The following is a 16,315-nucleotide window of genomic DNA, read 5'->3' as shown; positions in this document are numbered from 1 at the left end:
CGCCAATCATATGTGCAAACCACTGCATGATGTAGTGACAGATTTATTTGAGAGTAAAAATCCTACCATTGTTGCTAAAATCTCTTGTGCTTGAAGTTTAAAATACGACTTATTTTATTTTCACCTCTTGTAATTCGTGGTGCGGAGAACAACTGATTATGTAACCATAGCAGTTCATAATATTGTCACATTAGTGTACTTGGATCAACCTTAGCCATCGGTTATTCATACAGATCTGTGCTTCATCACAGACATGTACTAACACCTGTCAGTGAGAAATTTACCATTTCAGTCAGTTCTGCTTTGGTAGTGGCACACGCAATTGCTTAGCATTTTAATTCTTATGAGAAAAAAAAAATCTCTTCTGAAGGTAATCTATTCCACCCTTACCTTCAAACATAGCAAAGTTAATCAGGAAAGTAATGGGCAATCAGAGATGTCTGCAGTAAAAGCTCAAATGCAGAACACCTCAAAGAGCTGTTTTAAGACAGTTCATTAGGACTCCTTCTTAAAATGACATTTTCATAGCAGAGCCCCAGGTATGAGCTTAAAATAGAGCACCTGTGGTGTAGTGATAGTGGCAGAGTGGATTAAATCAAAAGTGATTTTCTTTTATTCAGCATCAGTGAGAATAAATAACAAAGGATGAAAGCTTCTTTTGCTTCATGGAAAATAAAGGAATCCAAGCAAGTGGAATTTGACTGCATTGTGACAAAGTGGACAAATTCTGACATTTATGTGGTAATATTTGCCTAATATTTTTTTTTCAATACCACAGGTATTCTTCCTTTTCTATTTAATGGCCTCTAAGTATCTGTCATAGTTACTGATGAAGTCCATATGTTACTTTATAAAAGTAAAAAAAATGTGTCAGCAAAAGTGTAGCAGCATCCACAGGTTGGATGTTGGTCGGCTTAACGGTGTGTTCCCACTGAGGCAGGCCTGAAGGTGAATCAGGGCAGAGAGAAGTGTCTGAGAGAGCTAAGCAAGTTTACCGAGATTCAAAACTTTCTCTTTAGATCTAGGACACTCAGGTGGCATGAAACTTATTGACAGGGTAGATACAACTCCAGAAAACCAGACAAAAATCCCTGGATAATGTTCACCCCTGAACATTATCCAGCCAAAATCCAAAATGAAAGAAAGTCTCAGACCTTCTGCTCTGTATCCTACCGATATGAGGAATTGGCGACCATAAACTCCTTGGGTCTGATTCCTAATAAAAAGTGCTAATTTTGCAAGAACATAAAAAAATTGCACATGCAGTAAGTGCGAGTATTGAACGTAATCAAAAAGGTTTGCATGTGCAGCTGATAACAGCTGACTTTAACACCACAGCTTCTCACCGCCACAATCTCCTCCTATACTAGGACCCATGGACAGTTCTTTAAGCTTCTTCAGCAGCCTTGCTTACCAGCCGTCCTGCTTGGATGTGTTACAGTTATTAATGGACTAATTTTCTTCTCAGCATGTCAACAAGTTTCCTTGATTCAAATCGGGTATGTTGAAGCAGGGAAACATATAAATCTCGCAAACTCACAATGCTACAGCACTGTGCTAATATAATAATTGATCTGGTTACACTGCAAATGAAAAAAACTAATCCAAATGGATCACAGAAAATTTGCATTAGCGTTGAAGGAGCTTAAAGGAAGAATGATAGTTTTTCTATTTTGTGATGCACTGACTGACTGCTGCACCAAAATGGGGATTCTTATATGAAATTTTGCAGAAATAATATCAAATGACTATTTGCCACTGAGTTAATCACAAAAGATTCAGATGAAACAAATGTGATTCCATTGCGCATTAGCAAGCTTCCAAGTTTTAAACACACAAAATTTTGCTGTCTGAACTAATCTTTAACCTTTTCCCAGTGACTAGTTAGGATAATGATGTTGGTACTTGGCCAAAAGCACTGCTGTGTCTGTTTACTGCTCAGCTTCAGAGCGCAAACATAAAATATATCTGCCTAAACTAATCTCTTTCCAAACAAGAAGCCCCACAGTTCCCTATTCATCACAAAAAAATTATTTGTGAACCAGACTTTCTGTGGCACAAATCATGATCATCACAGTACATTCAGAGAAAAAGTAACAGAATGCCTGAAAGAAGCATTAAACAGAGAAATAAAAGTTGATCAATACTACTCCACAAAGTCAGTAACGGCTGACCTGATTTCATCAGGCTGCTTTTTCCATCAGGCTCTGACGGTGAAGCTCTATTGCCTCTTGTTTGCAATGATGCCTCCTTAGCAAATCTCATTGTACAGAAAGAATATGTGAACTTTATAGACCAAATATAAAACTGAGAGGTCATTACACAAGAACACCCAGAAACAAACTGGTCCTCTGCAACCTCATACAAAATTTATATTTTTAAGATGGTGAAACAATGAAATGTCAAACAGTCCAGTGTGTTACACAAAACAAACTATTCTATTAAGCATCTTTGCAAAGGGCTTTTTGTTTTCCAGTAGTCATAGCTGAGAAAATTATAACAATTTCTTTTGAACTATTGCTAAGTTGAAGAAATATTACAGTTTGACATTCTTCACACAGGGGCCTGTTTTAGTGGTAGTTTAAACATTATATTGTCATGATCCTTGGGCGTGGATTTTAATTTTTATTTTCATTATTTGTTATTTATTCCTGCTATATTTTCATATTGAGATATGTAGTTCATCATATTCAGTTCTTTGCATTTTGTTTGCTTATATATTTCTTATGCTCCTTCTTATGTGTATTTTGATTTTCTGCCTCTATATTTATGCTACATTTTTTCTCTTTGGTTTGAGGATCTGCTTGTGTCTTAGTTCAGGTCCCTGTGTATCCTCTGCAGTAATTTGTCTCTTTCACTCAGTCTCCCCACTTCACTCTCTCACACAGCTGGTGTGATCCTTTCTGACTGCGCAGACAGCAATACATTCAGAAACCCTGTATTACATATTTCTGTCACATTCTCACTAAGAAGCAAGGTGAGCTTCACAGTGATGGAAAGATAGTTCTTTTCAACCTATCTTTTACTTTAAATTAATTGCAGCTAAGACAACTTCCATGATTAGGGACCAGGGACGGTGGGAGCCCACGGTTTGAATAATTTTAAAACACTGTGTGCTGTTTGATTTGGACCTTTTTGGGAACTTAAAGCAGGCAGCTTCTGTGGAACAGGCAGGTTGTGCCTGTCATTGACACACATACGTGTCAGCATTTGCAGAAAGAGCAAAATACTATAGCAACAGAGCACTGGCTCTCTTCAGGAAGAATAATATAACAGCAAAAGATAAACACACTCCAGCAATTTTAAGCTACACTTCAGATAGAGGATGTCATTTTATCTTACGTTACCAGAGACCTCACAGCTATTCTGGAAAACTGGACTTACGAGCTGTGTTTTTTGTGGAAGCATATTGGTGTAATTTGAAATCAAAGCCATGCACAATTCTGATAATGAATATGTAAAGTGTGTGGTTCCTAGAAAGAGCTAGTCATTGGGACTTTCAAATATAGTTTATAAATTACATTTTATAGATGGAAATTCATAGCTTCAAAGATGGAAATAGCACATTGATGATAAAATTAATGTGTCAGTGCTGATTTACAGCCCTATGCTGTAAATCATTGGACTGGAAATCAACCAGTGTTACAGGTGCTATAAAAATAAAGCCTAACTTCTATTCTCTACAATTAATATAAATTGAGAAAATTGTCATATGAAGTAGCTAATGGAGCTAAAACTGTCCTTAAAAGACAACCATATTGGGATTTCAAAGGAAGACTAAAACATACTCCAAAGTAAAAGCCTTAAAAAGCTGAAATTATTGTTTGCAAAAATGACATTTCTTTTACATTTGTTTTTTTCTTTTTTTTTTTTTTTTTTTGAGAGATGCAGGTCTTTTCTTTTGTCTAATATCACCCAAACAGTGTTGAAGGCATCAGAATGTTAACCTTGTGCTCTATGTTATTTAAAATGGCTTTAAAAGATACAGTTTGATTAATGTTCTTCAATGCATGTTCTGTCCTCCAATAAATGAGTTACAATGATCTAAAAACAATTGGCAAAATAGCACAGAGTTAATTGGAAAACGCAAGTGATAAATGAAGGAATCCGAACCATGAGACAGTACACAGATTGGCAGTTACCTAGAATATGAATCATTTTGACTGCTTAACTTGATAAAACAAATTGCCTTTAGAGTCATTGAATTTTGTTTTTCTTTACAATATGCTGACACTTGACAGCATTGCCTATTGTTGTTTTTGTCTTTCTTAAAGCTCTTCTGTTCACAGCTTGAGTACTGACCTATAGTATACTTGGCATATACTGCTGACACAAATTTGATTTAAATCAAAACCCTTTCCGCAAGGAGCAGCACACATGTCAAGGCACAAAATAATTTCTTTTCACTTATTGATCTGCTCAGTCTTTCAGCAAGACGTCCCCAGAGAACCATTCTCTAAAAACGGAATGGACACCACGAGGAGACCAGCAACGATTCCCAGAAAACATAAAGTGGGCATCGGGTGATAAAGGTTTAGTCTCGGTATGGTGCCTTGAGAAGTTTATTATATTTTATAACAGCTTTCTGTGACAGGCCAACACAAAATAATAATATAATAATTGTAAACTGAAGTGAATTGTTTGCAACAATTCAAACAATGCAAGCACACAGCAGTCAGATCATGAATGAAGTGGTGGAGATGTTAAAGCAGAATTAGGTTAAAAAAAAAAGGCTAGTTATCTGAAAATGGAAACAGTACAATACAGCAGCAAAGCTACCAAGATGTGCAGTGCAGAGCTGTTGCTAGTATATGTAGATGTGATATCTAATCTATTAATTTGATTAAATAAACACAACTGACTGATGATTTAAGACATTCCTAGGGATTTTGCTGTGCAATATGCAAACACCTATTGTGACTTCAGTATTGGGGCCAATGGAGTCATGCTGCCGCTGCCAGGAGAGTGACAAACATGATCAGTCAGTAATTTATTCAGACAGCTGAAGTATATCATTCTTCAAACATTTCTATGCTTCAGCTATAAACTGATTTAGTCATTTACAAGTATTCATTTGTAAATGAATAGTGAGCCTTATTTTTCTCTCGCCACACCTGAAATATATTCCTTAAGACACAGAACTAACAAATTGGTTATGAGGTTTTTCAGTTTTAATAATTACTACAAATCAGGGTCCTTTATAGTGTCACCTAAAATTGAATGAATAATAGATATGATTAAACTAACCAAAGAAAAATATGTTGTTTTTAATGTAATAGAGGACATGAAAGAACTTGGTTTTATACAATGCCTTTTAAGGGGAGAGTACAACAATGATGGTAAAAGTACAATTATTGGTTATCCAAATCATGTTCCAGAGTTTTCTCACATGTGTTAATTCTCTGTAATTGTTGCCAACAGCTCCAGTATGAAGACATGTCTGTAAGAAGATTCTGACTCCTCAGGATAGAGGAGAAGGTGCTAGACATGCAGACAAACTCATAAACCCTGAAGACAGGCCTGTCCAGTTGCATTGACAATAAATGACAATCAAATAAGTTGGGATTCGTGGAATTAAAGTTTTTGTTCTCTGAAATTTTGACTGAGCAACAGACTCATGTTTGCCACTAAGTGCCAGAGCCAACATTTTCACTTTTAGGTGGGAACATTTGACAATGTGGCCTGCATTGTTAAATATTTTAGCACAGTCTACTAAATTACAGCTTTTTTAATACGCCTGAAAGGATGTGAGATGATGTATGTTTAATTTAGCTGAAGCAATCGAAGTCTAGTATGTACTTGGTATAGTAATATTTTTTAGTTTTAATAAAGTCTTAGTGCTTTTGCATAAAAAATATGAACACAATTATCGACGTAACAAAAAGCTTATATAGGGCCTTAAGCTTTAACATCTAATTTTACTAAGATGCTTTGTATTCTTGTCTTTATCTGCAGGATTGACTTTCATGGAACATGCTGCAAAAAAAGGTAATGGAGAATGAATGGTTTTCACCACTCTAGTTTCATTCAGACAATGCAAGTTCCTAAATGCAAATTCCTAAGGGATTATCCAGAGATCTGGAATTATTTGGCATGCTTAAATCATGACAAAATTATCCAGAGATCTGGTATTATTTGGCATGCTTAAATCATGACAAAATGTCAAATTTAAATATTATTACTTTTTCTTTTTTTTTTTTTTACAAGAAAGAAACAATAAATTCCAAAGTACTGCTTCCAAATATTTTGATCTCAGCTCATCTTATGACTGAAGATCAGAAGAGCAGGTTATCTGAAAATGTGTCACAGGCAAATAAACACAATTTATTCCCCGTTTACAGCATTACAACTGAAAGCTAAAACACAAGTTGCTTCAAACCTCCGTTTGAAGCAACACAAGTCATGCTTCATTTCCATCCAAAAGCAAAAACCATCATTAAGCTTGCCTACCTTCCTTTTAGCTCTGAGCTGTCCATGATAGTTGTCAGATGAGTCTCCAGGAATCTCACTACCCCACAGTGTCACCCCCACGATGGTGTAAGTGATGCCCATCACCACTAAGGGCAGTACATACACTAGCGCGGTCACTATGATATGATACCTGAGGGGAAAGACAGGAAATATCACAGTGTGTAGGAGAACATAAAACATGTTCACGTTAAAACATTGCGGTTAATCCTTTGCAAGTACTGGCTAATCAGGTGGCGCAATCACAGACTGCTCTGCTGCAGAGTGGATACAATCCTTTTAAACTCAGCTCAGCTTCAAAATCTGCAATCCAATTTAGCAAGCCAAGCACCACGAGAAGGTGTCGAGTGGGACAGAATTAATTTTGTTCCGGGCTTAGATATTTTTATGCTCCACTTTAAGCAGTAATTCACTCAATGCCCTGTTCAGCTCTGATCAGAAGCTTACATAACTTCATCTCGACCATAAATCCTCATGATTATTTGATTGACCCAGTGACGTGCGTTGAGGTGCAAAGCTGGTGAGGCACTGACTTAATCATAATCAGATCTACAAATGTAGACCACCTGCATGTTATTGTTTATATAAGAAAATTTTGTGCATGTGGAGAATGCATAATTGCAGATGGATATTTGACTACTGTTCTTGATCATTTCTGTAGTTTATTTAAATGAGTTGGTTTCCTGGCACAACTTTTAGGCATAGACTACACATTATTTTGATCAAAAACAATCAACCTCAGAAAGAAAGTATGAGAATAATCCATGATTCACCAAGTATAAGCTGACCATAAAGTAAAAGATTCTACAATATGAGTGTTGTAGTGAAGAATGATTAGCATCAAAGCAAGTCTAAATTAGATGGTATCAGAAAAATAAAAACCCTTTCAAGTAAATTTGCAGCTTCCCAGAAGGAGTTGTGAAACACCTTCTCAGAAAAACATTTATCAGAGGAGACAATAGTCAAGCTATTTGAACAGGAAACATTTGCTGAGAAGCAAAGTTGATGCTTAAGTATGGTGGTGGCAGCATCATGGTGAGGTGTGTTTTCTATCAGTGGAAGCGGTGCAATGTAGAGAGACGGCAGGATAATTAAGAAAGATGACGATCTTCAACATCACCTGAAATTCATAGCCAGATGGTTGAAACTTGGACATACAGTAAATGGACTTTCCAACGAGACAATGATTCCCACTGAGCATAAAACTATCCTTGCTGCAAGAAATTACCAATAAATTTAAGACTGTGCACCAAATACTTGTTTTTAATGGAATTAATGTTGCATATTGTTCAGTCAAACCTTTGACTAAGATTGTATTTTGAAATTTTCTTACAAGAAAAAGACAAATGTCAAAAACTAATAGTGTTATATGTCATCATATGTAATACAATTACAGTCTTTCTACCAGTTTGATAAAAAATAAATAAATAAATAAATAAATAAGTAAGTATCCCTATGGATACCACCACCATAGCTCAAGTGAAAACCTTTAAACCTCTGAAAGTTACCTGGGGAGAAACAAATAATCTTTCTGAAATTATATTTCCTCACATAAAGTGGTCTTCTTCCATGCGAGGCCAGGCAACATAGCAGATGGTTCTGTGGGGTTGAGCTCGAGTGGTGGAGAAATAGCACAGAGGGAAAGCCAGTACCACTGCCAGGCTCCAGATACTGATGATGACTCCCATGGTGACCTTTGCTGAGAGACGGGGCTTCAGAGGGTGGATGATGGCCATGTATCTGCGGGAAGAAGGTTGACATTTTGAGAGACAGTCTTTGTGCTTGGACACAGAATATAGATAGTTAATTACTGATTAACCGATTTAATCTTACTGAACTCAATATTCCACACACAAAAAATTGTGTCTTCCTGGAAATAGGAAATTTGTTTGAAAAGATAATAAAATAATAAGAAGGAAATTAAAACAGAGCAGCCTGTAGAGGATGTAATTTTGTAAGTTTTTGACCAGGTGGAATGACCTAATGTACCAGTTTTACTACAACTTCAAAGAACTGTAAAAAATGTTGGATCTGTTTGTTGTAGTTAATGTATTCATTGTCTGTTGTATTGAGAAGCTACATCATTTCCATAAAAAAATATTTGATTATTTCATAAGATTTTACATGCAAGTTTATTGGGTGCAATACATCTGGTGAGTATTTTACAACAGCAGCGCAGTGGGCAGAAGCTCTGCTGCTCTGCTTTCAGGAAAATGAATGAGGCTTTCCTTTCAAAACATTACTGAAACTCTAAAAGTTACCAGTCACATAAAACCCCATTCTGGATGCTGCATGATTTTCAAACTGCTGATCAAAAAGCTTCAGAACTGCAAATTCAGTCTCACTGAGGAGGTAAAACAATTGGCTTTTTCTCTGTTACCAGAGCAGCTCCCTGAGGGACAACAAAGATGCTTCATCCAATCACAAGTAATTGTGTGAAACTGCATTACACTGGCCCCAACACTAGATCCCTAATCAAGTATTTGCAGCAGGGTGATTTATGAACCAAGATTGAAAGACAATGTTGGCTGATGTGATGGAGTTGAAGGCACTGAGAAATTCAGTCATGGTTATACATCGCCAGCATATGTTAAAATAAAATGCAGAAACACCTAGAAGCAGATACACAGATTTTAGGCTGCAGAAAATTAATAGGTTATATTTACTAAGCACAATAACAAATATTTCTGAATTTGTAATTGGGCCAGTGAAGGAATGAAATATTCAAAAAGATGATGTTGTGGACCTAGAAGAAGTTACCTGAAGATACTCACTCTAGCAGCTAAACATTGTGCAATCAGTTAAAATCTAAGTCTTCAAGACTCAACCCTGCTTTAGATTTTCACACTGGAAACCATTGCTGTAATGGTCCCCTTTTTGATCCATATTTTACAAGGCCTGATTTTGCAAACTATTGGAGATTTATTGCACTTTGAATAAGGTCACTGACCAGAAATTGACTCTTTCTCCTTTGGGACAGTGGAGAAGCAGTTGAAACACATATCTGTGTTTAGTGGATGGACTAAAAATAGCTGCAAAGTTAATCACTTTTAATCATGTTTTGGTCCAGTTCTAAAAAGAAACGTTCTCTTTAAAATTTAAAATCACTGACAAATCTGATGAGATGGGTTCCTTTGCTTAAATATTATCCATATGTATTTTTGTATGCAACTTGCAGATCTGTACATCCAGATATGTGTGTGAAGCTCATTAATGAACATTCTGGTTGACTATGCACAAATAAAAGAAAAACTTCACATTAGTGACACTCAACATCTAGAGAAATATTTCCCAAAGACAAAGTTTGTTATGATATCAAAACTCCCAAATAATTACTTTAGGAGCATGAATTTCCTTTTTGACATAATGTCATGTTAATGGTCATGCATAAATTTTGTGTCAGGACCAAACTGTGCATGACTGTGAAAAAAGCAACATCAAAGCAGTAAGATAATAACAATAATAAAAGGTATGTCTGATCACAAAGTGTTTGCTCATATCGGAAGAATGTTCAAAATCATGATTTTGTATTCAGATAAGGCCAAACAACCTTTTGCCTCTGAATTTTTTTATTCAACACACAGTAGTGGAGCAGAGCTTTGTATAATTTGTTAAATTTGCAGAGTTAGAGTCATTCTTTGGGATAAAAAGTAGCTTTGTCCAAAAACAGTTTGGGAGCATTAGCTAAAGCATAAATTCATAGCTGTGTTGGTGAGCTAGAAACAGAAATGGTATCTATTTGGGAAATAAATTTCATCTGAATGTGAATCATGTAGAAGAAACATGAGACTTAACACACAAGTGATTCTACAAAAGAATAGATGAAGAGCAATTAAGTTAATGTTTTGGAATGGCCAAGTCAAATTCTTGACCTAAATCCAGAGGAAAGGTTGTGCGAGGGAACTGAAGCGGATGGTGCATATGAGTTGAAACTGTTCTGCCCAGCTGAATATGAATATGCATGACTGATCAGGTTTCACTAGAAACTTTACATTGTAATGTTTTCAGTATTTATTAGTTTTATTTAATTCTATAATTATCATCTACTTCAAACACTCATAATTAAGTCCATATTTATAAACAATTTAAGCATCACTATTTATGGACGGAGTGCTGACAGTGTATGTATGTTCAGTAACTCAGGATAAATAGATGGAATGCCTGCTGTGAATTCACTCTTGATGCCAAAACGTGTCTTTCTTTTGCAGCAGTCCTCATAAACACACCTGCCTGCAGAGAAATTGCAGGAAGGACAAATTCACAGATGATCACGAACTGTGGCTTCTGCCATTTCAAGACATCTGAGCGGAGACAGCGCCATACCAGGGTTAAGGAAAGCATGACCAGAGGTTACATCTGCATCATGTAGGCTAGGTCATGGCAATGTTCTCTTTCTCAGTAAACAATTTGTGAGATTCAAGGGGCACTGCAGGCCAAAAATACCAATTGAAGTTGCTGTAGAGGAGCCAAAACGAGCTCTGCCCAAGGAAATACATTGTTTTGTGTCAAGGGAAGGCACTGTGCTGAGAAGACACCTCACACAACATCACAGCACGCTCAGCATGCAAACTTAACAACACCGCTATTCCTTCCTTGCGTCCTTATTTTGTTTTGTTGTTGTTGTCTTCATCATCGGCTTTTATAGAATACAATAGAATACAATTGAATATAATAGATCTTTATTGTCCCCCAGTGGGGAAATTATGATGGTTCAGTGATTAACGCCCAGCTGAAAGTGTTGAGTTTCCAAATAACTGGAAACCACAGAGCAATCGGACACAGACAAAGAGGCAAGAAAGGAGAAGGAATGTGTGAAAGAGAAGAAAGGATGACTGCATGTGATTGAAAGAAAAAAGCTTAGAGCATTAAAAACGGGAAATCTTTTCTAACATGCTGGCACAAACTCCCATTCTCAAAGCTATTGATTCAGCCTGTTTGTGATGTAACAAAAATAAATATATTCTCAACGTTATTTTCTCATGAAAATCTTGAAGATTTGTAGGACCACCTTCTGATATAATTTTGCTAATTTTTTTAATTCATTTGTCATTGACTGAAATATCAAGGTCAGTCAGAGTATGTGGTGGGCATCAGCAAGAATCCATTTTCAAGAACTGCCACATTTTCTCTGTTGGATTTAGCGCCAGGCTTTGACTAGACCATTTTAACTAAATTCTAGGATTTGAATGAAACCTTCCCACTGTAACTCTGCCTCTTAATGAGGTTTTCCTGCTTGAAGATAAAACTCTATTTGTGTCTAGCATCGGGTTTTCTCCAGAGATTTCATGTATTTAGCTCCATCTGCTTGACCATCAGCCAGATTCCCTGTCCAAGTTGAAGGAAAGGCTACCAACAGTCATCACCATGTGTTGAGGCTGGAATTGTGGGCAGACTTGGTTTTACTTCAAGCATAGGATTTTGCACGAATGCCTAATACCAAATTTCAGTCTACTCTAACCAAAGCAGTTTTTTTTCACAAGTTCACTGTGTCTCTTTCACCTCACAATCAAATGGCTTTGTTTCCACAGTGGCTCTGTTCTTGTTACTCCTCCATAAAGGCCTTAATTATAGCGAGCAAAACAAATTGTTGTGCTGTGAACAGATTATAATCCTGAGATTATAATCTTGATGGACAACCATGACCTGCCCAGTCATAGCTGTGATGGTTTACATTTGTACCATTCACTTTTAATTTTCAGATTACTGACCAGATCTCCATTCTATGTTTGCAATATTGATTTAAGAGCTAAACTTCCCAACCTGGTTTTTGTGATGCTGTTTCTTTAGTGATGCTCTTTAACAAACCTCTGAGGCCTTCTTGGAACAGCTGTGCTAACATGAATTATACGCAGGTGGACTCTAACTCTGTGAGTTCTGAAAGCAATTTGATGGGCATGGTTTTATTTAGGGGTATCACAGTAAAGAGTTTGACATTTCTCAGTTTTCTTTTCAGTATAGAAAAAGGCCAAACAAAAGTAATAATTTATTTACACGTCCAATTTGCTCAACATGTTATGTTTGAATAAACGCCAATACAAAAAATAGACGTTTTGTGGTAGCAATAGGGGAAAATGTGAAAAAAAAAACTAAAAAAACCATGAGAGGATTTCCTCTAGTGGAAAATTAACATCAGGGTGGTGTAATGAAGAGAGCAAGAAGACAATTGGGAAGTTCAATGCAAAGCGAAGCCTTGGAAAAGACATAAAAGCTGAATAAACCGCAGTTCATCTTCAAGAATTAAATATAAGAAATAAGCAAGCTTTAATCAAGTCTAATTAAATTTTCCAGCAGCCCTGGATAATAAAATTTAATGCAATCATACTGGCTCATGTATATGGTTCATTATGTGGCAGTTCATTATATATATATATATATATATATATATATATATATATATATATATATATATATATATATATATATATATATATATATATATGGTAATGGCGAACCAACCAGACATTGTCGTAGTGGATAAACATCAGAGGAAAGCCCTTGTGGTAGATGTAGCAATACCAAGTGATTGCAACATCAGGAAAAAGGAGCACGAGAAACTGGAGAAATACCAGGGCCTCAGGGAAGAACTGGAGAGGGCCTGGAAGGTGAAGACCACAGTGGTGCCTGTGGTCATCGGGGCCCTCGGGCAGTAACCCCCAAACTGGAGCAGTGGCTACAACAGATCCCAGGAACAACATCAGACATCTCAGTCCAGAAATGTGCAGTCCTTGGCACAGCCAAGATACTGCGCAGAACCCTCAAGCTCCCAGGCCTCTGGTAGAGGACCCGAGCTCAGAGGATAAGAACCACCCACGGTGGGTGAGAAGGGAATTTATATATATATATATATATATATATATATATATATATATATATATATATATATATATATATATAAAATGTTATTCGTCATTGTGATGAAGAAATGAGGTCAATAGACTAAGAATCACTGCATTATCTGAACGATTATTAATGTTCATTTTCATAGACCCACCTGTCCACAGCTATTGCAGTCATGGAGTAGATGCTTGCGAACACAGATGTCACTGGGAAGAAGTTTTGGAATTTGCAGTAGGCTTCCCCGAAGTACCAGTCTCCATGGGCAGCGTAGATAAAGTTTATCAAAGTGTTAAAAGCGGCCATCGACGCGTCCGAAAAGGCCAAGTTAAGTAGAAAGTAGTTGGTCACCGTCCGCATCCGCTTGTGGGCGAGAATGATCCATATCACGATGAGGTTTCCAAACACGGCCACCGCCAACACGGAGCTGTAAGCGACCGACCAGAGAGCGATGCGCCACGGCGGCTGCACGAACTGGTTGGTGTAATTCGATGTCACATTGGATCCGTTGTATTGGGTCCCCATCCTCCGCTGCTTTTATCCGAGTTAAGATCTATTCTATCAATATATGTTTTGTTTTTTTGTCCTTTAATCTACTTATTGAAGCGCAAATCTGGATTGGCAGAAGAGGATTTGCACATAGGCGCCATTGCGCGCAAATTAAAGAGTCCCCATCTTCCTCGATGTCGGTCTGCAGTCGCTCTGGACTGCTCTCCAATCCGTGCGTAAACCAGCTGTGATCCGGTGCCTGTTGAATGTGGGTGTGAACGCAGAGCCTCCTCCGTCCACAGCAACAGGCGAAGTGACGCACAAGTGCACCGAACAGTGAAACAGATTGATCGACTATTGTGTGGCTGCTGTTTCAAACTTTGTGAATACCAAACAACATGAGGTGCCTGTCTCCGCAGTGTATAATCTGTCAAGGCACGCTGAGGTTTCTTTATCTCCAAAATGATGTTGTGACAGCAGCGATCCAGATACAGGATATGAAATGTGGCAGGAAGACCTTTTTTCTCTAACACACCTTTTGAACACTTAATTGTGGTAGAAATCCTCTAATTTATTATCACAAAGTATATTTACACCTTACGCTTTGCTAAAGTCTTAAAGATTTCAACCTTTTCACATAGTTACAGCCACAAACTAAACAATGAGTTCAGAGAAATTAACATGCTTTATAGAATCCTGGCATTTCTCTTTGAAATATCCTCTTATTCATTCTTATGTAATATTCAAATTTTCTTCGACACTGAAATATGAATTCTCATTTTCTGTCATCCACAGTCATCCAAATTGCAGGTTTGAAATATTTCATGAAATATACATCAGTTTCATTTTCTGAAAAACTGTTGAACTTTTTCTTGACAGTCTGTTCTTTCAGCTGTGCTAAAAGGTAAGTAAAATCCATCCATCCATCCATCCATCCATCCATCCATCCATCCATCCATCCATCCCAGTTTTTTTCTACATTTGATTATAAAAAAAGTCCCAACTACTTTCACAGGTTTAGAATAATAATTTAATGTTACATTTTTCTTTTGATATGTACACCCTATGTTTGCTGACATAATAATAATCACATACCTTTATTTTTTCAAAATCGATTCCTATTTTGCATTGCTTTATCATTTGAGAGGTGGCAGTCTTATTTTTAACAGGCTTTTTGGTCAAATGTTGTTTTAAATATAAATCTGAATGTCTCTGATACACTTATTTGTCTTTTTACTGTTTAATTTTCCTCATTTCCACTGAGAAATGCTAATTATATACCAGTCAGCCAAAAAGTTTGCAGATTGTTATACCAGTTTTATTAAACTGGTATATTATTCAATTCTATCAGTTTTATTCACCAACTTTAACCTTAAATGGACTGCATCTAACACAGACTTGTATTTCATGGGGTTATCATCGGCCAGAACATTTTATTTGTTCTGCAAACCCTAATGCTGCAGGAACAATATGCCTCTGTGGAAATTACCTAAGTAGACAGCTACACAAATTATCCGGGCCACATTACATTTCCTTTTTACAAGTTTGGTTTTTCTATTTAAATCAGACTTTTAAATTCCACCTACAGAGTGTAACTAATTATGCTGGAGTAAAATGCAACTGCAGGAGGGCTCTGTTGCAGAAGCAAAATCTGTAATACATCTAATTGAAAGAATCACTGAAACACATTAGATGTCGGAATGAGAAAAGCTGCATTAAAAAGGCTGATGGATATTCTGATCTGGCCTGCTTGAAAGAAATAGTGTTAGTTGACGTAGGTTCCAGATGAATTTCATAGCAGAAAATTGTAACTTTGGGGTTTAATTGTTGGAATTTGTTAATGAAAACCACTGCTGATCATACACAAGGGCAGAGAATAAATATCACAAATAAGCAATTAGCCAGATGTTCAGATGAAATGAATCCCTGCTATTTGTATGAAGTCTGGGACATGTGCTTGTGAACTGTTTGTGACAAGTTTATTATTTCTCTGAATTGGGAAATGTGGATATATAATGAAAAAGTCTCTAATAGAAATACTGAACCTTAGTTTTCACTCCACAGACTCAGTTACTCTGATAAACAAAAACTGAGTTACACAGACGACCAAGAGTCTAATTTACAAACACTAAATATATTACTGTGGTCTTTCACACAAATTGACCGACATTATTATATTGTTATTTAAACATTCCTTGGGCTTTTTCATACTTTTCACAAACTTTAATGTATTTTTAGGAATTTTTCCTTAGATAGAAAATCTTGTTCTTTTGTGTTCAACCCCTCTTACTCTGAAACCCTAAATAAAGCACAGCTCACCTGTGTGTGACTCAACCTAAACACATCTTTCCTGTTTTTACCCTCAAAGGTTTGCTAGAGAACATTGGTGAACAAATAGCATTATGAGGACCAAGGAATACCAAAGACAGATCATTTATAAAGGTGTGAAGAAGTTTAAAGCAGATTTAGGTTACAAAACAATATCCCAAACTCAACCTTTCATTCTCAAAAAGTGGAAAGAATA

At 36.6% G+C, this 16,315-nt stretch overlaps 1 protein-coding gene across 1 annotated transcript in view; it reads right to left on the bottom strand.

Moving 5' to 3' along the window:
* tacr3a (tachykinin receptor 3a) overlaps positions 1-14,027 on the bottom strand; it is a 33,653-nt gene extending 19,626 nt beyond the window's left edge. Inside the window, exons 1-3 of the mRNA XM_055041153.1 lie at positions 13,460-14,027; positions 8,020-8,208; positions 6,451-6,601 (exon numbers count right to left, since the gene is read on the bottom strand). Coding sequence (XP_054897128.1) covers positions 6,451-6,601; positions 8,020-8,208; positions 13,460-13,827 — 708 coding nt within the window. The 5' untranslated portion in view covers positions 13,828-14,027. The remainder of the gene's footprint in view (positions 1-6,450; positions 6,602-8,019; positions 8,209-13,459) is intronic.
* Positions 14,028-16,315: the final 2,288 nt, after the last annotated feature.

This window comes from Poeciliopsis prolifica, unplaced genomic scaffold, assembly GCF_027474105.1.
Source record: "Poeciliopsis prolifica strain line A6 unplaced genomic scaffold, Auburn_PproV2 SCAFFOLD016, whole genome shotgun sequence".
Taxonomy (NCBI): Eukaryota; Metazoa; Chordata; class Actinopteri; order Cyprinodontiformes; family Poeciliidae; genus Poeciliopsis; species Poeciliopsis prolifica.
The sequence above is the reverse complement of the archived record's forward strand: the minus strand, read 5'-3'. Positions and strand labels throughout refer to the sequence as shown.